Source organism: Lonchura striata, chromosome 5 (assembly GCF_046129695.1).
Source record: "Lonchura striata isolate bLonStr1 chromosome 5, bLonStr1.mat, whole genome shotgun sequence".
Taxonomy (NCBI): Eukaryota; Metazoa; Chordata; class Aves; order Passeriformes; family Estrildidae; genus Lonchura; species Lonchura striata.
Window position 1 is genome coordinate 44,504,720 of NC_134607.1, and position 26,955 is coordinate 44,531,674.

The following is a 26,955-nucleotide window of genomic DNA, read 5'->3' on the forward strand; positions in this document are numbered from 1 at the left end:
TCCGCCTCCCCGCTCCCTCCCCCTCCCGGCGGCGGCTCGGGAGCCGGGCGCGGCTGGCGGCGGCCCCGGGCGGGACCATGGCGGACGGCGTGGACCACATCGACATCTACGCCGATGTGGGCGAGGAGTTCAACCAGGTACGCGCGGCCGGCGGGCGCGGCCTCTCCGCTGCGCTCCCCTCTGCGCTCCCCTCCCTCGCCCGCCTTCGCGGCCGCGCCGCCTGCAGGGCCCTCAGCGCGGCGGCCGCAGCGCCGCCATTGTTCGGGCGCTCCCGCCGCCGCCGGGCGCGGGCCCGCGCGGGGCCGGGCGGGCGCGGCCCCCCGCCCGGGCCGCGGGTGCCGGCGGCGGCCCGGCCGGGCGGGGAGCGCGCCCGGCGCTGAGGGGCGGCTGTGCCGGCGGGCTGGGCGCGCCGGGGGCGAGCGCCTTCCTTCTTTCCTTTCCTCGCTGTTCCGTTTCTGCCAGCCTTCCTCCCTCTCTGCCTTTCTTTCTCAGGGCCGCTCCGGAGGGCTCTTCCGCGCCGGCTTGGCGGGCGGGGCCCTCCCGGATGCGGCGGGGAGAGCGGCCCCTTCCCGCCGGGGCGCAGGGGAAGCGCTGCCATTGTTCGTAGATGAATCGAAAAGCCGCCGAGCGGTGTCTGTTCCTCGGCCGCGCTTTGCGGGGGAGGCGGAACTAGTGCGGCTTTATTCTGCAGCACTGGAGAGAGTATCCAGCTTTTTGTATTTCCTTTTTTGTTTTTCTTGCTTGTTATTCCATTCTAAAAAGTGACACAAGCCTTTTTTAGAGGGTGAGTTCATATTTTGTTGAGGCAATATAGATGAAATATGAAACTTCTCTGGATTATAAGTAGTCCTCTTTTTTTCTAGGTGTGTTTGGTTTTTTTGGTTTTGTTGTGGATTTTTGGTGTTTTGTTTGTGTTTTTCCCTCATCTTTACCACACAGCCGTGTGCCAGCTTTCCTACCTAAACGCGATGGTTGTATGAGTTTTGCATGCCATCTGTCCTGTTAGCGAGTGCTGCACTTCTCCAGGTTGAGTTGCCCCAAATTGCTTTGTTCCTACCCTAGAGCATAAATAACCGGGAACAACTGCACTTTCAGGAACTTACGGGGCCCGGCTGTATGCCAGCTTGCCCTACAGAGAACTGGGAAATAAGCAATGGCTTTGGAATTCATAGGGAATATGTAACTTTCTCAGCAACTTGTAGCTTTTTTAGAAGACTATTTCTTCAGACATCGATTAATACAGTAATTCTGAGTATTAATAATCTCATAAAGGTGTACTCAGAAAGAGTGCCATACTAAAAGGAGATGATGAAAAGCACTGATTTGCTCTTATTTTGTCTGTATGTGAAGGTTTCTCCCTTACAGTTGAAGACCCACTGTATGAATTTAAACAGGAATGAACCCTAGGGCAGACACCATTCAGCAGAAGAGTACATTTTTGAGGTTCTATGATAACTTGAATTTGGTTTAATCAATTCTAAATAAAACTGAAAACAAAGGAGATTTTTCAGAGAAAAAACCCTCACTTGAATCTGGTAGTGTTTGTGTAAATTCATGTGTGCAGAAGGGCTCAGAGTAGAATAGTTATGTGCTGTAAGAGATAGTGCTGGAACAAAAGTGATGGGGATGATCTGTTTCACTCACACGGTCCTGGTCTACTTAGGTCTCAGGTAGTCATTACTGTTGATATTCTATATAACCATGGTGTTACAAATGAAGAGAGTCTTGTGATAATTTAGTTTAGCTTAATCCAGCAGGCAGGGAACCCTTTTGCTTTTTCTCTGTATTCACTCCAGTTGCTTCCCTTGTGGGTTTGCATTTCTGCAGTTTGTTGTTTCAGTTCATAAATCTTGCAAAATACAGGGCAGAAAGGTGAGAAGAGGCTACTGCCCTTTTTCCATCAGCTTAAATTTGGGGGTTTTGTTTGTTTGTTTTAGGGGGTTTTCTTCTGTGTTTTTGACTGTGGCACACACCCCCAAAAATTGCTGTTTGTTATTTTCCAGATTTAATTTCTGTGACTTTTTATTTAAAGTAATATTGTTGAACTGAGTAAGTCTGGAGACAATATAAAAGTTTTACTTTTGTAAAATTGTGAGAGATTGATGCCTCTGCACTTTGGCATTTCCTTCTGTCATATGTGAAAGAGAGTTGTATTAGTTACTGCCTCTTAATTCTGACATCATTGAGAAAAGGTGTGTAGAAACTTTTATTAACAAAGTGCTGTTCCTGATTTGAAGCTGACAGCTTAAATGGATAATACAGAATTATGTGGATGTGTTAAGATGACAGTTAAAAATGCTTTAGGAAGAAAGTGATTTCCATTATTAATTTGATTTTGTATTTTTACAATTTATGCATTTTACAAACACCATATTTGTAAAATAAATTGGTTTTATCTGTTAAATGAACTTGATTTTTGATTTTGTTGTTCTACATGAATGTGACGTACTAATATTTTTTAAATTGGAGTATAGAAACCCTTTCCACTAGTTTTGGCAGGGACTGAAAAATGTGCTGTGGAGCTTGCTGTTCTTCTCTATGCAGTACATAACTGTATTTATACCCAAGCTGGGACAAGACTTGTGTTTGCATCTGGAGTTAACCCTTCATTTAGATTTAGGACTTATTAACTGGATAAACTTCCCTTGGTTATTTTGTCTTGTTCTACACCTCAAGGTACTCATCCTTGAGGCTCTTCTGGGATTTTTTTAATGCCTTTTTCCAAGTAGGTGGAGGGTAAGGTTGTTCTGCTTGATTAGTGCTAAATGAACCATAGGTTATAAAGGTGAAATAAAGACCACAGAACCATGGGTTTACAAGCTGGCTAAGATGGATGATAGCCATAAACTGTCATGGGTTGTATTTAGTTTTGGTTACAAAACTTGATAAAAAATCTTTTGAGTGAAGATGCATCTTTCCTATTCCAGCTGAACCTCATTGTCTGTCAGTGTTGCCTCTTTTATTAACTTGTTGTTCATGAAAATAATACTTTTTGTTCTTGGGCTAACAGCATTAGTCAATTTGGCTCTGACCAATTACAGTTTTGTTTAAATTGTGGTTTCTTTTTTTTGTCTTGGAGAACTTGGTTGAGTAATTTTTCATTTTTCTTTTCTTCTAAGCCGACTTCCCCATCCAGCAGTCTTATCTATTTATTTAAAGTCTCATTTTGAGATTATAGCTCATAAATGTAGTACTTCCTGCATGCATTGCTTTTGCCCTGTTAGAAATAGGTATTGCATGGAATATTTTACCTTAAGCATCTCCTTACATGTTACACATCTTGCTCTTCAGGAGAGGCAGATCTGTGACGCTTGTTAGAACTGTTACCTGCATACAAATAGCTGGGGATGGTATTCTTTCAAGGGTCTTCTACCCTCAGTAAGTTTGGAGTGCTTTAGGAAATATTAGGGTGTGGTTTTATACACAAAACCCCAGAATATTGCTGTGTGGTACAGAGATAATAAGGAACTTGTGCAGAAGGCCAGTTTGTATCTGACTTGACGCTGCTGCCAGTTTGGCCAGCAAACTGGGTTGCTTTTTTATGGTCATGAAAATTTGACCATGTGTTACCAGTTCCCTGATGCCCTAATCAGCTTTGCATTTTCATGCTTGGAGGATTTTTTCCCCACATGTCCTCATGCATGTAGTTAAACAGTAAAAACTTTTATTATACACATGTATACATGTAAAAATCTTTCTGGTCAGAAAGAGGATGCAAAAGAATTTAAGCATATCATATTTTAATGCTGTGGAAAAGGTGCTTGCTTTGTTTATGCTCTTAATGAGTAAACTTGGGTAGTTGAATTGTGGATATGTCTAGACATGCCTGTAGTGTTCTATTTTGATTTTTAAATGCTAACAAATTAGGGATGAAAGACTTTTCACTTTGTATTTTGTAACTGGGTAATAAATCTGATTTAGATGGACTAAACAGTTAAGAGGCTAATTATCTGAAAATTACAGTATCTTAGTAATGTGTTAGTTACTGTCTTGACTTCAGATCTGTAACACAAAGGAAGTTTTTTTGTGTGTGATAAATAATAAAAGCTAGCATTTAGTGGCCAGTTAAAGCCAGTTATTAAGAACAGCCTTTATATCAGAAAGAGAGGTGTCTTATCATGGGAGGGGATTGTGGTATAATAAATTTCTACTCCTTAGGGCTGTCCTAGTCAGAAAAAAACATAAAGTGACAGACCTGCATGTGTTATAAAATATGTCCACAACATGTGATGGCGTATACATTTTGTCAGTTCTGCTGAAAGGGGCCATGGAAAGACATAACTTCTGTATATATATTTTTGTTTTGTAAATATCAAACTCCAGAAAAACTTCAGACCTTCTTACCTGGCACCTCTTCATTTTGTTTTAATGTGAACAGTGATGATATGTATGTTTAGTTTGTATTTTTGACTACTTGTGAATGTTTAGTTATTTTTTGTAACTCTGTACTTACTCTGTAATTTTTAGTTACAAGGGATCAGGTTGCTTAAATTTTAGTGCTGTGCCGTTTAGAGCCAAGAGCATTTGGGCCTGTAGAGTAAACGTGAATCCTATGGTCTAGCAAACTTGTCCACTTCTGCCATAGGCAAGTTTGCTATCTGAGAAGTATCAAAGACCCCCTTTTTTGTTAATGTTCCATTTTGTATGTTCAGACAGGTAATCAAGACCAGAAAGATTTTTGTTTATGTCTTTGTTATTCTTCAGGATCTACAAATTTATTTTTTTAAATGAGGATGCTAACATGTGTTTAGAGTTTTTGACCACAAATATGGTAACTTGAGTGAAAAAAACAATAAGGGGGGAACTGAATAGTTTAGGTTTTATCTTTTTTTTTCCCCAGAATTAACAGTAAATGTTTCTCATGAAACTTTATTTACCTCAATTTTTTACATGTGGGGTTTTTTTTCGCAATGTAAGTTAGTGTTTAACTCTTAAATTGGACAAAGGTCTGCAGAAAAGGCAAGTCTAACAGACATATGGACACCTTAAAGAAATTTTACATAACAACAACAAAAGCCATTTCCAAAACAGCACTTGTAAAGGAAGTAAGTGGTTCTCTGCAGCTAAGAGGAGCATGACCACTAAGTTCCAAATAAGAAATAACACGTTAAGTTTGTCCCTCCTGGACATGAAGTTCATCGTGTTCATGGCTTTCATGTGGGAATGTTTCACCCAATAGCACCTATTAGCATAGAATGTGGAATTTCAATCCTGATTTTATGATAAAGTATTTCAGACTGTAGTCTAGTTAAAACATAGACTTTGGAAATGCATTGCTGTCTGAATTGGTCTTAGAGGGGGCCATAACAACAGTGCTCACTTTATTTCTTAGCATGTTTATCTGCAAGCTTGTGAGTTACAGTCATTGAGAAGAAATAATTTCACTTAATGCTTGATGTACTTCTTGTACCTACAGAAGCTGGAAGAGGTCAAACCTTGTTCTGATGCAGGCAGAGCATTTGTTTGAATAGCTGAGACTAGAGAAGTAACACTTCCTTTACTTTTTTTCCTCTTCTGCATCTCTTCTGGGAAGGAAGATTGTGTTTAGATAAGTTTCCACAGAACATGGATGAAGGAGAAAGGTTTGTTGGATCTTGTGCAACATCCATCAGGACATCTTCTCTTTACACTTGGAGTTGCTGGTTCAGATCATTCTTAATCATTGAAGCACACACCTTGCTGACAGATTGGTAACTGAATGAATTCCATGCTGGATGCAAAACCAGCATGATGTGAGAAGAAATTCTGGTGAACAACATCGGGTTTTCTCTTGTGTCTTTCTTTATTTAAAGTAAGACACTGGTGCTATTGGGCCTGCCCTGCCCCCCTCTCAATTACATGTGGACTCTGCTGCCTTAATAATTCTCTCCACTGATGGAGACCTGAAAGCCTGTGAGATACAAACAATCTGTTTCAGAGGAGTTTCTTGTTGCTAGGAGAGTGCAGCAGAGCTGTGGACTGCTGCCCACTCTGGTGTTTTGGCAATGCTGACCTCAGAGAGCTAGGTTAGTGTACATATATCTGCTGTGAGCTTGGTGATTGTGTTTTTGCATCTGTCTACCAAGACTAAATTCTACTTCCCTGAAGTAATTATTCATATGCATAATGACTAGAGTTATTGCACATTTAGCAGAGGATTTCCTTAATTGCCTCGTGACAGCAACTTTTATCTAGCTGTAAGATGGCATGTTTAGGCCTGTCTCAAGCAGTTCTGTGTACCTGATTTCCTTAGATGTGGTGATAGGAGGAATCAAACTGAGAACTGGATAGAGTAGGTGAAATATGAAACCCTTAATTTAATTGTGGTAAGCTTACATTTAGAGAGAGATTCTTCAGTTGAAGTTTATTGGGACAATGCAGTTTACTGAGGATTAAAAGTACTTCATTGACAATGCCAAAATTCAGTTCACCTATTTGTTTGGTTTTTTAAATTATATTATTTTAGTTACACTATCCCTGTTTAAGCAGTAGTTGATAATATTTTTGTGTTTTCAAGACAGTGGATCTTTTGATCATGGTTGTAGATATCTTGGGTGTACAACAAACATTGCCACCTTTGCAGCCTGTGTTTTGTGGAGTCCAGCTTGGTTCTCTGTAGCTGCCATATATGGTACCTTGAACTATTCTGTCTAGGATACTTCTGTGAGTTTCTGGATGCAAATTCATAGTGGATGCTGAAATATCTCTGATACCAAAAGCTGGTGGAGGCAGTTTCTGTTCTGGAGCAAGGTATGAGGGTACAGGGAGCTGCGGGAGGTTGGCTCAGAGGGGCAATTGCTGCTTGTGGATAGACTGAGCATTGGTCAGTGAGTGATGAACATCAGTGGTTATGCATCACTTGACTCACTTGTGCATTACTTAATTTCTTTTTGTCTTCTTTTTCATCAACATCATTCATTTATATTTGACTTTATTTCCGTTATTAAGCTGTTCTAGTCTCAACCCATGGGTTTTACCTTTTCACAGATTCTCTTTCCCTGTTCCACAGGGTTTCAGGAGTGGAGTGAGCAAACGCCTGTGTGGTACTTAGTTACTAGCTGGAGTTAAACCACAATAGCCCTTTTATGATCACCTATTGTGTGGCTTGACAGGTTGAGAAAACAACAAATGTGACCAGAACATGCTAGAACAAAATTGCTTTATGCATTTGTTATATGAGCTTAATAGTTGTTGGGCACAATGTTGATTTTATGCTCTCAACTCTCAAGCAATTGTTCTGCTTGTTCTCAGAGCTCCATTGTTTCTCTCCTTACTTCCAGCATGTGCTCTGTGTTGTCCTGTTTTTCACCTGTGGAAACTGCTCTAAGGTTGTTGTGTTGTGTTGTGATAACCATAAGCGTAAGTCCATAAGCAATCTGGTCTAGTGGAAGATATTCCTGCCTACAGCAGGGGGCTTGGAACTAGATAATCTCTAAGATTTCTTCTAACCCAGGGCATTTGATAGTCCTGTGAGCACTGGCATATGATACAACAGAATTGTTGGTTGTGAAAGAAATCTGTTACTTGTACTTGGCTCTGTCATCTTTGTACTTCGTGAGTGATCTATTGTAAACCATTAATAACTACACCTTTTACCTTTCATCCTTTGAGAGTTAATCTGTGGAGGAGACATGATCCTACATCTTCCCCTTCTCTGCCGGGCTAATGACAGTAGCTTTTGAAAATTTTGAATATCCTTGGGATGTTGAAACAAGCATGGCCCTGTTGCCAGGAATCATGATTGTGGGCCAGGTCTTGTTTAGGGTTAGACAACTATTTGCAACTGCTTAAACCTTGTGACAGGCAGTGTGGCTAATCAGACCTTGGTGGCAGGAGCTCAGACCCTTGTGATGGGTGATGCAGCTGACCCAGAGCACCAAGCCCTGCCAGAATCAGTCACCCCTTCTCACCAGAAGAAATGCATACAAGAGAGCTTGTTTAGCAAAGGAGAACAAAGCAGCACCATCACAAGAGCAGGAGGAAGAGGTGGAACAAAAGGGAACCACTCAATCCCTATCCCTGAGAGAGCTGTGGGATATGCAAAAAGATTTCAGCCATCACCCAGGTGAGCAGGTGATCACCTGACTGCTTGGATGCTGGGGAACAGGGCTAGGAGCCTGGAATTAGAGGCTAGGGAGACCAAGCAGCTGGGATCACCTTCTAAGGAAGGGGGCATTGACAAAGTGATTGGCAAAGGGCCTCAGCCTTTGGGAGGTAACTCCTCTAGAGTGTGAAGAAAGATGTCCCTTCAAAGAAAATGTTCCATGTTACCCGGGGCCACCACAGAGGTATCCAGTACCTTTGTTATGTCCCAGACAGTGCTCAGTCACCCACAGACCCAGATGAATTCCAGTGCATATGACCCTTGTGGCAGAAATTTGTCCAGAGCATGCAATTTTCATATGCTGGGTTTACAGAGTGTATGGATCCTGTGGCCTGGCACATCAGGCCACAGGATCCATACACATCAGGCTCTAGTGCACAGGGTACCCCAATGCTATCCAGCTCTTCAGGGGCAGAACCTATTTCTGTTTCTGGAGAGAGAGGGGAACCCAACAGCTGACTAAACCAGAGGCTGAAGTGATCCTGACCCAGATTGTGTGGCAAAAGCACCCTCTGTGTCTGTTCTTGAGGTTCTGTGCATCCCTGGCACAGATTGTCTTAGGAGAGGGTATTTCAAGGACCCAAAAGAGGGTGTTCAGTACCACTGCCTTGGAGGCAGAGGAAGCTAAGCAGCTGCCTGCCTTGCCTGTTCCCTCAGAGGACACTTCTCTTGGGCTTGCTGAAGGTCAGAGAACAGGTGCTGGTTGCTACCATCGTGTTGCACCAGCAGCAGCATTGCACCAGCCAAGACTCCATGATTTCCCATCCACAAGCTGATTTATCAACTGGAGAATCAAGCAGTGACCAGCAGGATCATATGGCCAATGTGAACCACTATGAGAACCATAGTGAGCTATGGTGGCCTGAATGAAGTCACACTGTGTGGCTGAGTGCTGCTATACTGGACATGCTGGAGCTCCAATTTGAGCTGCAGTCAAAAACTGCCAAGTGGTTTGCCACAAATGACATTGCTAATGTGTTCCAGTACCTTTGACAGGCCCCAATTTACTTTTACTTAAAGGAATGTTCAGTAGACCTGGAATCCAGTGCCCCAGGGGTGGAAACACAGCACTGCCAATTCTATGGACTGATACAGGTTGCATTGGAACAGGGTGAAGGTCTGGAACACCTGCAGCACGTTGATATCGTCATGTGGGACCATACAGCAGCAGAAGTTTTTGAGAAAGGGAAGAAAATAGTCCAAATTATTCCGAAAACTTATTTTACCATAAAACATAGTAAGGTCAAGGGACCTACATGGGATATTGAGTTTTTAGAAATAAAATGGCAAGATGGATGTTGTCAGATGCCAATGGATGTGATCACAAAACATCGGTAACGTCTCCACCAACTTTCTTAGGTGGTGTGGGTTTTTGGAGAATGCACATATTCCAGATTGATGTCTAATTGAAAACCCTCTCTATGAAATGACCTGGAAGAAGAATGATTTCAAATGAGGCTCTGAGCAACAACAAGCTTTTTAACAAATTAAATGAGACATAGTTCATGCAACACACCTAGGCCAGTCTGGGCAGAGCAAGATGTAAAAATGGGCTCTGTACTGCAGCTGGGGCAAATGGCCCTACCTACAGCGTCTTGGCAGAAAGCACCAGCAGAGACTCCAGTCCATCTCCAGCCCTCTCTTATGGAACTGGGGAGACAGAGTATCTGATGCCTCCTATATTCCTGCTGAAAGAGATATTGGAGTCTAATCAAGGAGCTGCTTTGAAAGGGATTAGTCCTGAAGCATAGCTCCCCAGTGACTGCCAGTGCTGGGCTGGATGTTCAAAGGAGGGTCTTCTCTACACATCCTGCAGCTGGTGCTACATGAAATAAGTGGGTTGCAGTGACCATATAATGAGCTCAGTTAACCAAGAATCTTGAAAATTATCATGGACTGTCTAAAATACAAAGATTTCAGAATGTCACCAGAGGAGGAGATAACACATGCTGAAGGGGCCCCATTGTATAATAAGCTACCAGAAAATCAGATGCAGTATACCTAGTTTAATGATGGGTCCTGCTGTCTTATAGGAAAGCAGATGGAAGAGCATCATGCCCAGTACATAAACTGGTGAGAGTTGGGTGGAAGGGGTTGATCTCTACTCAGGGACTTGCAGTTTATTTTATTTCTGTTTTGAAGCTGTTCTTATCCCACAAGTTTTAGCTTTTTCTGGTTTTTCTCATCCATCCCACGGAGTGGTTGGGGAGGGAGAAGTGAGTGAGTAACTGTGTGGTACTTAGTTGCAATCTGGGATTAAACTGTGACACTTCTGCATTTGAATGTATACAATTCTGGGAGTAGGGTTTGTGGATTTTTTGATTTCTGCTTATATTACAAGGGTAAAACTATTGGAATAGAAAGCTGTGGCTAGAAATATTTTTTCCACATAAGTTTAGAATGTAATAGGAGTCATAGGAATTTTATATGTTTTGACATGGAGGAAACTGGTGCTTAGCTTTTCAACAGGGGTGTTGTGTAGGTGGTCGATCAGACTTACTGTGTCTGTGGAACATGGCAATTATAACAACTTTTGCTTCAATAAAATTTTAAGAGTAATATTAGTTATAATCAATATGTCTTTTTTATTTCAGGAGGCTGAATATGGTGGGCATGATCAGATTGATTTATATGATGATGTAATTTCTCCATCTGCAAATAATGGAGATGCTCCAGAGGATCGTGATTACATGGATTCTCTTCCACCATCTGTTGGGGATGATGTAGGTAAAGGAGCTGCACCAAATGTTGTCTATACATATACTGGAAAGAGAATTGCCTTGTACATTGGAAATCTCACTTGGGTAAGTATCTTACTGCTGTTTAGTTGTACATGGGAATTTTAATTATGGATGTAACTACTTGTAAAATTGTTTTGCTTTAAAATGTTTTATATGAAATATTGAGTATCAAAACCCAGTTGTTTTTGTTGTTGGTTTGATTTTCTTTCATTTTCATTTGTGGTTGTGGGGTCATTTTTCCTTTTACCTGAAATTCAGAGAGCCTGTCTGGAGCTGTCATGATGTCATAAAAATCAAGAAAGTCTTCAGAAAAATATAAACTTAAGAGTTTCTGTCATGTTTTAAGTGTTATGAAAGGATGTTTGTGCTACTATGTTCTTAAGGTTTTCAGAGAATCAAATGAAAGAAGAGAACAAGTTTAAACTGTTAAATACTTCATGCTTGTAAATACTTCAAGGTTTCCAAACAAACCAAATTTTTAGTAAACTCTTGCTGAAAGTTTTAGTTTAAGGTTCTCTGGGATTTTCTTGAAATTACTTTTCACATTTTTCCAGGGCCTTTTCCATCGGCAGTGACTCTTTCAGCATAACTGTTTTCAGGTATTTGTCTTGAGGCTTATTTCTCCGTCCAAGAAGAACAGGTTTATGATAACTCACTGAACTCCAGTCACCCTTAGGATAATTGCTTTTATTAGAATTAAAATATTTTAAAATCAGTTGCAGTTAAGGAAACACTGCAAGAGCTAGTCAGTAGCTTAATTAAGTGGAGCTTTTATATGTTTACATGAAATCAAGTGCTTCAGGGCCCACATACGCAAAATTCTATTTTAGAAGATAAATTAAATTTTTTTTTTCATTTCTGATTATTACTTACTGTAGGTGTTTTTTTCATTAGCTATTACAGTACTTCAGGAGCTAATAGGTAAGTAAAGGACCTGACTGTTGACTTAAGTTGTCCTGTTTTGAAGTACATGACATGAAATCAGTACAATGTGCGTGAATTATCTGAACGAATTGTAAAATAAAAATTACTGTTCCAAAAGTCAGACTAGATTGACAGCCTGAGTAAAATACTCCTCTGGATCAATTTCATACAAACACACTCAAAAAATCCATGGAAAATTTAGTTGCCCTTTGCCTAGTGTTTTAGATAAGCTCTCATTGTTGAATATTAAAAATATTTTTCAGTGGACAACAGATGAAGACTTAACTGAAGCAGTTCATTCACTGGGGGTAAATGACATTTTGGAGATAAAATTTTTTGAAAATCGTGCTAATGGCCAGTCTAAGGGGTAAGAACTTGTCATTTGTTTTTTTCTATATGTGGACTGAAGTTTGGGAGGAGAAGGAGTTCTCAGTTTTCATAATTGTCAGTCTTTGAACTGCTCAGCTTATTGATCCAGAAATGATTTCACATATGATTTCGTACTAATGACTTAAGTTTCAGGCATAAATTTTTATAATAGTATTGTGTGCCTCATTATTTTGGGAGTTAAAGCTCGTTGGTGATCTTCATATAAGACTTCCTATATTTTTATATTTGTAGTATGGTGGTGATGCTTGTTTTTAGTCAGTGTAAATGCTGTTTCCCCAACCTTCATTATTATGTCTTTGTTTACATCTTTATTTTCTATTAGCTGTTTAAAGTAAGTGCTTGAACCCATTTTTCACTGACAACCTAAATTTCACTGCATGAATGTGCCTTTCTGTCTCTTTAGCAGCAATGAGCACAGTGTATGAGTATATGCTTAATAACTTCATCATATTAATTCATTATGTAGTCTGTTGATACTCCACCAAAAAGCTGCCTTTGTTGGGATAAACTTTGATGCATCCTGTACTTGCTGTTTTGATTCCTTCTTTTATGTCCTAGGATAAGTTATTTTACCTGTTCTGAAAGCTGGACTAAGACCTGTGAGATATTGTCTGTGTCTAGTTGTCAAGTATTCCTTTGCTTACTTTGTGTAATCTTTTTCATGAGACGTCAGGATGTCAGAAAATGAACAAATTGTGGTGTAATTGTTTTTGTTTCCTTTCAGGTTTGCCCTTGTGGGTGTGGGATCAGAAGCATCCTCCAAAAAGCTGATGGATTTGTTGCCTAAAAGAGAATTGCATGGGCAGAATCCTGTTGTAACTCCGTGTAATAAACAGTTTCTGAGTCAGTTTGAAATGCAGTCAAGGAAAAGTAAGCTTTTCTTAAGTGCTGTCTTGGAAAAGCAGAAGAAGTAGAATGGCAGGTTCTTAGCTCAGCGTCTTATAATTTCTGCACAGTTTAAAATAACCATAAAATACTTAGAGTCCAGGTGAATGAAGTTGTATCTTTATTTAAAGAAATCACTTCATACACTGAAGAGCTGCTGCATTTTGAGAGAAGGTTGCAGCTTTGTGCAGCTCTTGTCTTAACAGCTGTGGATGATTTCTCAATTTCCTGTGGATGTAATTAAAAAAAAAAAAAAGCACAAGAGCATTTAGAAATTTAACATTTGTAAACAAACTGGACTAAATTATAATGAGTGGATGGTCTGTATTTATAGTAGAATGGGGAAGAGAGGTTCCATGTTGTACTTTAGCACCATGTCTTGTGTTTCCCAGTGTGGTGTTGGGCTTCATTGAAGGAGACTGGCAGTCTCTCCAGATCCTCTTCCTTTAGTATGAGGCATAGTATTTTAGCAATGAATGGTTTCCTTCCCAAATGCATTGGGTTTGGGTACAGGGAGCAAGTTGGTGCTCGTAAGGTCACACTTCAGCACTGCATAAAACTTTAGGTCAAGTGTTGAAATATTTCAACCTATTTTGATTTATGTAATGACATTATTGCTTTGTTATTGCAGCCACACAGTCTGGCCAGATGTCTGGGGAAGGTAAAGCTGGTCCCCCAGGAGGAAGCTCACGAGCAGCATTTCCACCTAGTAATAGAGGTCGGGGCCGTTTTCCAGGTGCCATTCCAGGTGGAGATAGATTCCCTGGACCGGCAGGGCCAGGAGGGCCACCACCGCCTTTCCCAGGTAAAATTATGCATATATGGAGTTCCAGTCTTATATGTGTTTCAATGTGTCTTACTTATTTGGGAAATGATAAAGGTCAAGGAAATTCAGTAATGAGCTATAATCGGTGGTCACACATAGATTATAGGACTTGACTGTTCCTTTGTTGATATTCAACAAGAAGTTGGACCTAGTAAATTTGGTAGCAAGGCAAGAGTTTTTTTACATACATTATTTATACAGTGTCAATATACATATTTAAGTATGAAAAAAAATTAAAATAGATCATGTTAGCAAATAGATTTGGCTTTAGGGTAGTGCTGTTGAGATTTCTGATTTGCTGTATGTGCTGAGAATTGCCTGTGCTGCATAGTGTAAAGTAACTAATTTCCTTATTGTAGTACAAGTTTATTCATGCCCACTGACTGGTCAGTTAGTAGGCACTTAAAACACCAGAAATTTGAAGAGGAGGTCTTAATGTTTAGTTAAATATCTGATATAGAAGAAATATCTTAAGCAATTAGGTTTGCACTGCACTGAAGTTCTTTTTTCAGCTGACATATTTTTTAGTAAATATCATTCAGAAATAGATTGTCTACCAACAGTCCAAGGGGCATAGTTAAATAAAAAAAAACAGATGAGAATCTAAAGTAAGGCTTGGATACTGCATTTACATTACTTTCTCCAATACACCTTGTCTAATATTTTTAATATATATTTTATCTTAAGCCCCACATGAAAGACTAGCTGCAATAAGATGTAACATCTTCTAGCTTTTGTAATTTGCAGATTTTGGAAACAGCAGGTGATTAAGTGATTTGAGGAGCAGAGTTGTCAGTGTTTAAGATAATGTTGTTCTGTTTAGATATCTCTAGATATCTAGTATCAATAGATACAGATAAGTTAAGCACTTTTTAGGCTACTGGACCCAAAACAGGAACATTCATGTCTTGTACATGTTGCAGTGTTCAGGGAGGGAGGGTTGGTTTCTTTTTTGTCACTGTTTTTTAGAATAAAAAACCTGAAGAATTTTAAATTTTATTTCTTTGTATTTATTCACTCAATTTTTTTTTTTTCTGTTTGTTTGTTTATATTTTAGCTGGACAAACTCCCCCACGTCCTCCCTTAGGTCCTCCTGGCCCACCAGGCCCACCAGGCCCTCCACCTCCTGGTCAGGTCCTCCCACCTCCATTAGCTGGACCTCCTAATCGTGGTGATCGTCCACCACCACCAGTTCTGTTTCCAGGACAGCCTTTTGGTCAGCCTCCACTTGGGCCACTTCCTCCAGGCCCTCCACCACCAGTTCCAGGCTATGGGCCACCACCAGGTCCACCACCACCTCAGCAGGGTCCACCTCCACCTCCGGGTCCATTTCCCCCTCGTCCACCTGGTCCTCTTGGGCCACCCCTGACTCTTGCTCCTCCTCCACATCTCCCTGGGCCACCGCCAGGTGCTCCACCACCGGCACCACATGTGAATCCAGCTTTCTTCCCCCCACCTGCCAATAGTGGCATACCCACTTCAGACAGTCGTGGGCCACCTCCGACAGATCCATATGGCCGACCTCCACCATATGACAGAGGTGACTATGGGCCACCTGGAAGGTGAGTTCTTTTTGTCTAATGTGTTTGGGTAGTAGATTTTACTCCTCTTATTGGAAACATTTGATTTTTTTTCCATTTTAATGCAAATGTTAGGAGTAATTAGAAGTAGGGCCAGAAGGGATCCCACTGATCTTGTAGTTTCCCCCTTTTAACTTTTCCAAGGGATTAAATCTGAGAAACATATTTGCAGCAGGAGGAAAATCCTGAAATGCAACACCAGTAATCTCACTTCACTTTTCAGCTCTGAACTGTTTGTCTTCACTGTATTTGGTAGTGTCATCATTCCATGTGTTCTACATGTAAACTTATATATAATTTCTTATGCAGCAACTTCTGGTTGTGCTTCTGTCTTAACTTGAAGTTCTGACTTTTACCTGTATCATGGTGCTTTGCAGGCTGCCTTTTAAGAATGCTCTGAAGTTTTCTTTTTTGAATATGTGTCAATGTTGAGGTCATACCAAGTTCATACCATTTTCATCTTTCAGCAGTGTTGCTTGTCCCTTTTTTTCTTTAGGATTTAATTAAAATTTAGTGTTTGTCTTAAAAGCCAGGGGTGAATTTACTGCAAGACTTTAACCTTCCTTTCCTATCAAGATGTTTCTGCTCATTTGGTGCAATCTTAACTGTGTTTGTAGCAGTGGCTTTTCCTGTGGTTAATCCTATCTGTGACAGAGTTCTTAAGTCCCTGACTTGACTTGTCAAGTTTTTCACATCTTGTTTGAAACATCTTTTTCATCTGTGATTTCAAGCATCCCTGTCTTGCTGCTATTTCTTGATTTTCACCATATTTGTATTTGTCAAAAATTTTGGCATAAATTGTAAGAGATTATTTTACATAGTTAGATGTGAATTTTTCAGTAGTAATTTTACTGCTAGCATGAGACACACTTTTCTGGCTTAAAATGTTTCCTGCAAAGATACTGTGCTTTGATTCTTTCTTTACCACAATGTTTAACCCCCCCCCCCATTTGTACATGTGATGTTCATACCAAAAAAACTATAGAAATTCAAGCATTTGGCTTAATTGCCTGAAATATAAGACTATAAGGTGTTGGGTGTTTTTTGATGAACTAAATCAAGGTTGTCTGCAGTTTATAGAATGTCTGGGGAGGGAAGGAGTGGGAATAGGACAGTATAAATTACTGTCCAGTATTTTCATTTAATAATGTTGAAGTTATCATCCATAACTATTTAAATTGTCATTAATTATATATCATAGGCGTTTCACTGGAAATAACATGTCCATAAGAGAAAAATTACATATTCCATTCTATGGGAGGCACACGAAAAATAATACTCAAAACTCAGGGAGGTATGAATTTTTAGACATTTCCTCTTATGCTAAACTGGCTATAGGATCTTGTTCCACTTCTTGCAATTAAGAGGATAGCATTGCTTATTATTCTGCATTTTCTTTCTACCAGAAGAACTAACACTGTTCTAGAAATATCAAGCAGTGGGCCAGTTTGACAGTCTCATCATTTATCTCTTAACACATTTCTCCAAATTTTCTATGTGACACAGAGACTGGCTAATAGGACACTGCAAAACTTTTGGGAAAATTTAGGTTTACTTCTGTTACTTTGCAAACCCTGTATAGGTAGCTGATAATTGAAGTGCAATGAGTACGAGGATTTTGCTTTATTGTTTCCTCCTTACTATGACTAGTAGGGAGATCAAATTGGAGTACCTTGAACTTGACCAGAAATTAATTAAAAAAAAAAATTGCTGTAAAATGCTGACATATAATTCAGAAAATTGAGTGTTTTAAAGATGGTAACTATATTTGTTTTTCAAAAGTTACAGCATTCTGGTCTTAGTTAAGATCTGGGAAACAGGATCATATAGTTCTGATTCCAGTATTGTTATGAAAATTTTCTCTAATTTTGCTCAAAGCTGCATTGCCTATGTACATGTATTTCCACATCCATTTAGTTGGGAATATCTATTTACGTACCTTCGAGGATTTTATGAAAATTGTAAATATTTGTCAAGCACAATATTAAGTGCTGCTGAATATTTGAAATAGATGGGATAAACAGAAAAAAAAGTCTATTTATACAGCAGTGTCTTAATTGTTTCTTTGGGGTTTTTTGTTTGGTTGGTTTGTTGGGGTTTTTCTGTTTGTTTTTTTTAAGCTTTCAGGATTTTATACTGTAACGATGGTCCTTAACAAAAACCAAACCCAGATCCTGCTTTCTTTTCTGTTTGTCATTGCTTAAAGTTGCAAACTTGGATTGTTGAAATTGCAATGCTAGGTTCTGAAGTTCTCCTTAACCTTTTAAATACTAGTTTTATTGCTTGCAGAGAAATGGATGCTGCGAGGACACCTCTGAGTGAAGCAGAATTTGAAGAAATCATGAATAGAAATAGGGCAATCTCAAGCAGTGCCATTTCAAGAGCTGTATCAGATGCCAGTGCTGGTTAGTAAAACTTAAGTCATGTGTTTGTTTTTCTACACAGCTGAAAAGAATTTGCAGGGGTTTTTTTTAAATTAGGAATCTGAAAAACCTGAAGACACATTTTCCTGATGTGAATTTAGATACAACTTACAAATGATTTTGTACTGTTCTTCGGTTAGTTTCTAAGAAAACTTTCTCAGTACTGATTGGGACAGTATTTTAATAGTGCTGCAGTAAATTATCTAGATGGCTGTTTAAGAGAAGATACTCAAAATGGCAATACTGTTACAGATAAAAATCTGTCTTTTAATTTGCATGATTTTCTGATCCTGATCCTGCATCATTTTCAGGGGACTATGGAAGTGCTATAGAGACCTTGGTAACTGCAATTTCCTTAATCAAACAGTCCAAAGTATCTGCAGATGATCGCTGCAAAGTACTTATTAGTTCTCTGCAGGACTGCCTTCATGGAATTGAGTCCAAGTCTTATGGTTCTGGATCCAGGTAAAACATTCCTCTTCCATCTGCTCTTACTTTAAAAAAGAGAAGGTATGGTGCAGGACTAATTCACAGAGAAGAAACTAAGGCTTGTAAGAAGCCAGTGATTTGCTGAGTTGCACATGAAATATGTGAAGGAACCAAATAAGGCTTTCCCGTGAAGGAACCAAATAAGGCTTTCCTGAACCTAGGAAAGCTGCCTTTTAATTAACCCTCTTTTCAAAATTGATCTGATTAGCTTCAGTTTAACTTTTAGTTTTGAATGGTTTTGGCCCATATTTTCCATATGCAGATTAGCAGCCATGTTGTAGTAATCATTTGATATGTGTTGCATTTCCCCCAGCGGATTTCAGTCATTCTCCATTCTGAGTACATACTTTGACTTTTCCTTGCTACATTAGAAAGTGGGTGCCCCTTTATTACTTGTAACTGTGTTCTTAGCCACCACTGTTTGTACCAGATATCTTTAATGTTACATACAAAAATATACCTGCATTTTGATCAAATTCATACTCATAAGCAGAATACAAAACTGGCATGGGGATGACAAGTATTTTGAAGAAAAAGTTAATGAAGTAATTTCTTTTAGAAGACGTGAGCGATCCAGAGAGAGGGACCACAGTAGGTCACGAGAAAAAAGTAGGCGCCACAAATCGCGTAGTAGAGATCGTCACGATGACTATTACCGGGAAAGAAGCCGTGAGAGAGAGAGACATCGCGATCGTGACAGAGATCGTGACAGAGAACGAGACAGAGAGAGAGAATATCGTCACCGTTAAAGAAGGTGAGCATTTCTTTCATGTTCTTGAACTGTATTGGCTTACTAAAAGTAACTTCTCTAGGTTTGAGATTATTTGTTTCATTCGTGTCTGTATTTAAATGATCCTGCAGTATGTACTGAATCACCTTCTTCTTGCAGCACCTGATATGAACACAGGTAAGTAATAACAGGTAATTAACTCATCTTGGGAAGGAGCAAGTACTTGTGCAATTATCTTCTACATTCTGCATGCCACTTCTCTTATTGTGGCTGATAATAGTGTTTCCAGTTTTTATGAAATGTGATTGAACCACTCCTTAAAAAGGCAATAAGTCAGACTGTTCTCTTTGTAATCTTAAAATATTATGTGAATTTTAGTTTTATTTCTTAATTGTATTTTAAAATACTAATTTTCAATTTGTGATTATACTTCTGTAAAGACTGTATCATTTAGCCCTTCATAGTTTGTGTGTGGATTATTTCAAGTCCATACAGTTATTGTCATTGCACAGGTATGGTGGTGATTTTGTGGGTTTTGTTGTTTTGTTTCATGTTGCTTTTGTTTGATTTTTTTTCCTGGTGAGTTTTAGTCAAATTCAGGAAATATAACCAGATTTTGCTCTTTATTTTATGAAATGTGATCTGTCAGTATCTTCTGCCTTCTAGCTAAATCCAGGTATTAACCTTCAGTAAAATTTATTATCAGTTGCTGCCACCACCCTGATTTTTCAGTCCATCCCCCTTCTGGTAGTAGAGTCATTTTCTGAAGACCAGTAAACCAATGTGTGACAATAGAATTGGTTCTTTTCTGGTTGTTCACAAACTAACGTGCACTTTTATGCACTTTCATGTGTCTGAAGTCTTGTATGCATCAAATGTCTAGACAGCTAGAGTAGCATGCTAAACAATGATTCTTTTCAATGTACTGCTTTAAAATACATAGAAATGATGGCATTATGTAATGTACCATTTTTAGGGTTTGGGATTAAAGCCACCCATGATGCCTTATATTTGACAATTGAAAAAAAAAACAACCCTACCTACACTAGAGAGTAGTGACTCTCTAGTGGTCTTTTCTTTTTTTGAAAGAACTACATCTACACTGAAATTGAAGCTTGTAGACATGCCTGTCTGCCCAACTTCCATTTCTTACATTTAACCTCAGATTTAGTTTTGAGATTTACATGTGTTTTTTGTTCATGGGAGTTCATTTATAGATGTTACAAAGCAAAGTTTATAGACGTCATATAAAATGTAGTATAGTCCTAAGTGAAAATACAGTTCTGTATGTGTTATATGTCAGATTTTCAGTCAGGTTTTTGTGTCACTGACACTCCTCTGGGAGAGAACAAATTATGATAGTAAATGCTCTAGTGTGTTGAGAATTAAGTGGGATGTTGTCTCAGATTCATATACCAGCAGGGGACACAAAAAGAAATAAGAGCTAGAGAAGGGGAGTCAAAGGCTTAAATAGAAAGGTGAAACATGGCAGCTGAAATAAAGTTGGCAGTATATTTCTGTTAATGCCACTTTCTGCCATTAAAAATGGATTGGTAGAAATATTTCTGGAATTTTGTAAAAATATCAACTCTGGTTTTTAATTGTAAAATAAGAACGTAAAAATACAGATATAACAAAATAAATGTAATTTCTTTTGTTGAACTGGGTTTTTACCTTTTATAATAGCTGCATATTTTTGATATTTGCAAATAGTTGTTACTAATAGAGGTAACCATTGAGCTGAATAATGGATGCATTTCCAGAGTGTTTTCCTTCTGGTGGAGATGAGCAAACCATACTAAAAATTGTTAATAGTGTGGAATGAAAGATAATTTTTTTAACCCTTGGCATAGTTTACTAATCTAGCTTTAGTTTGTGTATTTAGTGTTGTGCACGTAGATACATATTTACTGTGACAAGTACAGATTTCCTACTCTCTTACCCCAAGAATATATATCAAGCAGCATTAGGTTGCATTTTATAATTTCTGAAGCACAATTTACACTGAGGCTATTTCAGTCTCAGTTCAGGTGGGATTTATATTTGTAAGATCCTTCAGCTTTGTTGTGTGCTGGGATTTCTTTTTTCTTTCAAAAGGGGGACTTGGGCAAAAAGATTCCCTTGTGCAAAGAAAATAGGTCCATAGAACTTGATTTAAATGGCAAATTAAGTGTACTATATGTAAATTAGAACATTTGGTATTTTTTTAAGTTGTAAACAGTTTGTCTTGTTGCTGTCTTAATGAAGAAGGGATATATTGTAGTTTTGTTTTTATATATTTATACACACACACATACATATAAAAGAAATACAGTTATCTCCTGGTTTGTATGTTTCATTTTCACTAAGATATATGTTCCCATACATTTTTGTTTCATTTTTTACATTGAATAATATTCATAAACTGATTTAACACTCAGTCATTTAATAAATATCAACAGTGCTGAAACGAGTTATTCCCCATATTACTGTGTTTTGCCAGAAAACATGAAGTTGCCTCTGTGCCTGTACCCTATGAATGGCACCTATATTTCTCCTTATTGTGTACCTATAGTCATGACTGTGATACTGTACTGGCATTTTTTCCAAAGTGTTACACGTCTAGTTCAGAAGGATTCTAAGGGTCCATTGTGAAAACTTTTGTGAACAGTGAAATTCGGTTTGTTCTGTATAACATTTATAGAGATGGGTTAAATTGGAATAACATATGAAATATGTTTATAAAAGTAAAACTCTAAAAAGTTTAGTTGTACCATATCAAGTAATTTACACTTCTGTTTGTACACTTCATGATTTAAAATCAAATTGTTGCAAGATTTTTGTGCCTCCACTTGAGTAAGACTTCTGTACATTAACAACCCATTACTATAAACTGAATGCTTCCTTGGAATATCTTGCCTTTACTCATAGAAAGCCTGTAAATATAAAAGATAACAATGGATTTAAGACGAATGTCTAACCTGTGTTAGTCAAAAAACTGAGAACCCAATAGATAGACATTTAGAAAAATTAACGGCAAAATTAACGTGTACAAACAGAATAGTAACGTAACTTCATGAGCAAGAGTCCTGACGTGTTAGGCAAAAATTTTTTTAACTGATAATAATGTATTTCTAGCTGATACATCGTCCCAATCTTAATCTGTCTGAATTTCTATAACTGCTGAATGTTAAGTTTTTCATTTTATGTTTTTGTTACTGGGTTGATTGATTATTTCCTATTTAAACTGGATTTGGATTGAACTGCAAAGACAAAACCACAACATTGTAACAGTTGATATGTATGTAGACTTTGTACTCCATATTTCATGTTTATTCTCTGATTTTTCTGCTCTCAAACCACTGTAAGCAAAATAATTTGAAGTTCAAGGCTCATATGCTTCATCAAAAACTGCTTCAGATCACTCTGAAATTACTTTCAGCTTTAGAGTGATTCAAGATTAACATGGTTGAAATTTTTTGTGTCAGTAGGAGGGGAAATTGTACTGACAGTTTACATAATATTCATTCTATTTTTGCTTCTCTAAGTTGGAATGGTCTTGTAACTGTGCTAATAACCACCTAAACATCAAGTGAAGTATGAAATTAGCCTTTTAAGAAAACTTGTAATGAATTGGCAAATGTTTGCTTTTAATAGGCTATTTTAATAATAAGCTTCTAGCTAATATTAAGTGAATCATGTGGTAACATTGTTCAAGACCTGGGTATATATACCTTTCTAGAATTATAACAGGTCTTAGTCTTAAGATGTTATTAATATTGTTTACCTAAACTCTTCTTTTTTAACTGTGTGTTTTATGTGAGGCTGGCACAATTCTGTATTTAGCATTCACCAGAGAAATAATGCTTTGTGCATCTGATTCAGTATTTGCAATCCAGCATAGCATGAATAGAGGCAAGCAGTGCCACTGGTTTATATGCTTCATAAAATCTGTTTTACCATTATTCTGGTGTTTTGCAGAAACACAGAGCTTGTTAATGTTCAGTGATGAATCTGATTTTCTTGAGATTGAAACAAGGATTAAAAAATGATCAGAGGATCTTATGCTACTTATTTTCAAATGCATTAACTTTTATTACTTTTTTCCCATTAATATGTTGCTGTAATTTTACTAACTTCTGAGGTGTCTGTAGACACACTTATTTTTTTTGTTCCTCATATCCTGGGGTTTCTTTATTTTGTGAATTCATTAGTTTTGACAAATTTGAAAGGTTCCCCAAGAAATTTTTAGGTATATGAAACACAAAAATGAAATTGTTGGTTTGAATCAATGTTCTTCAAAGAATGAAAAAAAAATCACCTTTTTACTTTTGCTCATTGTGGTTTGAGAACTAAGATTTCTTTTTACCAAAAAAAAAAAAAAAAAAAAGGAGACATATGAGAGATCTTATTTTTATGTTTTCCTGTGGCATCTCGATCTACCATTTTGTCTCTCCCTCATATATTAATGTTAAAAGTACTTGCCAATAATTATTATGTTTTTAATTTGTAAACTAAAGATTGAATTTTCTGAACATGCCTCTCTGTTCATCAGTTAGTTTTGGTGAATAGACAGGCTGGGATAATAGAAGAAAATACCTGACAAATGAGGGTCATTTGTTTAGGAGGATTTTCCCCCATGTAAAATGATTTAAACAATCATGAAATTGTTGTTGTGTGGATCTTAAATTACACACTAAGACTGAACAAAGACAGCAGGTAAGTACACTCGTTATAGGAGGGGGGAGCAGGCAGCAAATGTGAGAAGGTGCTAGTGCTGGTAAAATACTCTGTATGTGTATAGTGAACAGGACAGAACCACATTTGTATCTCTGCTTACATGCTGAAAGACAAATAGAAAGTCAAGCTTGACATTCCTTCTTTGTCACTATGTTACAGCTAAAGCATCAGAATATTTGGGGTATTTTGTGATGTTCTGGAATGTAGGTTAAATTTAAAATAAATTTTTAGCTTTTAAGCTGATACTTTTTGTGGGATTTTTGGTTTGTATATTTCTTTTTCTTCATGTATAAAATAAAATAAAGGAGAATTACATTAAGTAATTCATAGGAGCGTCTAGGATATAATACCAAATGTATCTTGTGCATTTTACTGAAATGTGAACATGTGAGATTGAAATTCAATCTCTGAAAATAAACTACTATAATAAACTTGACGGGTATATGTATATACAGCTTTAAAATTACTGTAGAATTTTCAAAATTTTAAAGGCTGTTTAAAGCTTTTATGTGAATATTTGGATAATTGAAATTAAACAGAAAAAACTAGAGCTGCTATTGCAAGATGCTTTTGATATATATATAATAAATCTATTGGGGTTTTGTTGTAAGAGTGTGTTTTTGTGAGTAAAAAAGTGCTCAAGTTGCATCTTGCATAAATATAAAAATGTTTGATCACTCAAGTTCTGGGATTTCATTTGTGAAATGTTCTGGCATAAACCCCTAACTTTTAAGCCACAAAATTCTATTCAACACCTAAGTCTGAAATTTGGATAGAGTTGGTAAATTTTGGTAGAAATGCTGAGAAACTGATTGCTGTTTGGTGTTAAATTGTACAAATATAACACGTGCTTGGGACAGATAGCTTATGTATGAGCTTGAGGCAGATGGAAAGATGCCAAGAAATACTGACTAGAGATTTAATTTTTTTAAAAAAATTTTGTTGCTTCAATATTCTACTTGCTTGTAGAATACTGAAAAAGGCTAAAATCACGCAGGTATAATCCATACAGATTTTTCTTTTCCGAGCCACAAGGGTTTTCAGCTTTGCCAAGATATAGTGGCAAAATACTTGGAACTGAATGTACACCACTTTGGATTTTAGTTGGTCATGTTTTTAAAAATGAAGGCTCAGTGTGGTTCTGACCATCTTAAGAGCCCTATACCAAAAAGCATTAATCCTAAATTCACTTCATTGTGCATTCTTTAGAGTTCCTGTAGATCCGTAAGTACCTTTACAGATATAGCAAATTATTCCCAGGAACTGAAGCTTTCTTATGGTAGTATTATAAATCGTATATAGGGTGCTTTGGATCTGTTAATTGTTGCCATAGACATAATAAAGATCCATAATTCTGGCTGCAGCAATTGTATAATGAGAGCAGCAAATTCTGATGTACAGTCTCACAGCTGTCAAGTACTGGCTTTCTTCACTAGAAAACTGAGATTGTCTCCTGTCTGTTTGTGCTAACTTAGTTCACAACTCTGAACATGTTTTTCTTGTAGAGGTAGCACTTTGTCACTTTGCTACTAATTAATTTCAAAAGTGTGTAACACTGGCCTCTGGGAAAGGAGCTTCCCCAGAAGTAGTTGTCGATAAATTCAGGACCTGGGAACAAAATCTGTGAATAAGATAAGAAATTTCACTCTCTGATTTGGATTAGTTTATGTGCACACTATAGTGTATAGGATCTACTTGGTTATACTTAGGAATTTTTTAAAAGTTATTGTTAACAGTCACTTTGAGGAAATGAAGAAGAATTGCATACTTAGTTTTCCCAGCTTTGAAATTATTGTACTAGTAAAAGAATATTTGACAGCTGTGTACTGTTGTACATTCATGAAATTGCTTCTCTAAATGTTTTGGTTTTCAAATGAATAATTTAATGTGTTGGGTTTTTAAAATAATTTGATTGAAACTATTTTGAAATTATTGAATGTTGAAATTGTTAATTATTAATGAAATTAAGATAGCTAATTGTTTTGTAATGGAATTCAGCTGAAATCCAGTGTATGGAATTATACCATCCCAAGTATTTTGTGAACTCTTACAGTAATTAACTTTGAATTGTGTGGTTCCCTGATTTGCCAAAATACGACAAGAGCAGGAAGTAGGGCTTGGGGATTTTTCAAGGGCAAGTAGGTGAGGAAACCTGCAAATCTACATTGTATTCATTGAAAAGTGGGTTCTTGTGCATAACTACAAGTGTGTATTTTTAGATGTGAGCCCCATCCAGCTTGCCACTATTCTTTTGAAGTACTGGTGTCAGATTCTGTGTGCTTTTAAATGTTACTGAGCTGTGAGCCATCCACTTCATTATAGAATCAATTAACTACTTAAATGTCAAACCAGCTTCAAAATTATGTAAGTGGGCAGGTAAAAATGTAAAAATCTAATTGTGGTAAAATTACCTTAAATTCTTGTTCAGTTACTCTTGCAGAATGCATACTTTAGGAAATGTTCTATATAAATTTGGCAGTCACAGAAGCAGTAGTTATTTCTTTCTTTATCATCAATACTTTAACTGTGAAGTTTATATTCTTTCAACTTTGTTGTACAACAACATTAATCTTATTTTTAATTACTTTATTAGAAAACAACTTCAAATAAGTAGCTACTGCTTCTGGGTGTTTTGTGTTAGTTAACATCATGGTGAAATAGATGCACGAGTTGTGTATGTATAGATAAGCCAACAATTTTCTGTGTGTTTTGGGGACTAGCAAAATCTACATCACAAATTTTGACACATTACAGCTGAAGGAAGAGGAACAGCATGCAAGGCAAGATACATTCTTCAAGGAAAGATGCTTGTCCAGCAGTTTGCTTCATGTGATTGAACTGAGCCTGTAAGGATTCATGGATAATATGAACAGGAATAGATCTGAATAAAGCAAATCTGCATACATGGTAACCAGTAGCTCTTTTACTTTTTATGTTGCTTAACTGTTTTATTTGAGGGAAACCTGTGTGATTTAAACCTTATAGCTTTTGCAACTTTATTACTGGTTATATACATTTGGCAATTATAATGTGCAAGCAATTGAAAAAGTCAAGTAAATGCTTGTTTTTATCGTAGTTTGTTCATGTTAAACTGTTCATATAATGTCTGTACACAGCACCACTGATTACAGTAGATGTAGTGTTGTAATAAACTGTTTAATGGGG

The 26,955-nt window shown here is 37.7% G+C and overlaps 1 protein-coding gene across 4 annotated transcripts; it reads left to right on the forward strand.

Annotated features, from left to right (window-relative positions):
* CPSF6 (cleavage and polyadenylation specific factor 6) lies at nucleotides 1-26,955 on the forward strand. Of its 4 annotated transcripts, none has more exons than XM_021544270.2 (11): nucleotides 1-137; nucleotides 10,678-10,887; nucleotides 12,012-12,115; nucleotides 12,863-13,008; nucleotides 13,655-13,828; nucleotides 14,907-15,411; nucleotides 16,631-16,723; nucleotides 17,719-17,834; nucleotides 18,164-18,317; nucleotides 18,901-19,095; nucleotides 26,545-26,955. In XM_021544270.2, the coding sequence occupies exons 1-10, from the start codon at nucleotides 78-80 to the stop codon at nucleotides 19,088-19,090; spliced, it is 1,752 nt and encodes a 583-aa protein (XP_021399945.1). In that variant the 5' UTR covers nucleotides 1-77; the 3' UTR covers nucleotides 19,091-19,095; nucleotides 26,545-26,955. The 4 variants fall into 4 exon arrangements, with proteins under 4 accessions (XP_021399945.1, XP_021399946.1, XP_021399947.1 ...); XM_021544271.2 differs by having other exon boundaries at nucleotides 18,904-19,095; XM_021544272.2 differs by lacking the exon at nucleotides 16,631-16,723.

Bases quoted from the DNA above. Each gene is read 5' to 3' on its own strand.
- CPSF6 (XM_021544270.2), top strand. From the start codon at position 78: ATGGCGGACGGCGTGGACCACATCGACATCTACGCCGATGTGGGCGAG. The intron at 15,412-16,630 runs GTGAGTTCTTTT...TATATATCATAG, and splicing joins GACTATGGGCCACCTGGAAG to GCGTTTCACTGGAAATAACA. The intron at 16,724-17,718 runs GTATGAATTTTT...TATTGCTTGCAG, and splicing joins AATACTCAAAACTCAGGGAG to AGAAATGGATGCTGCGAGGA.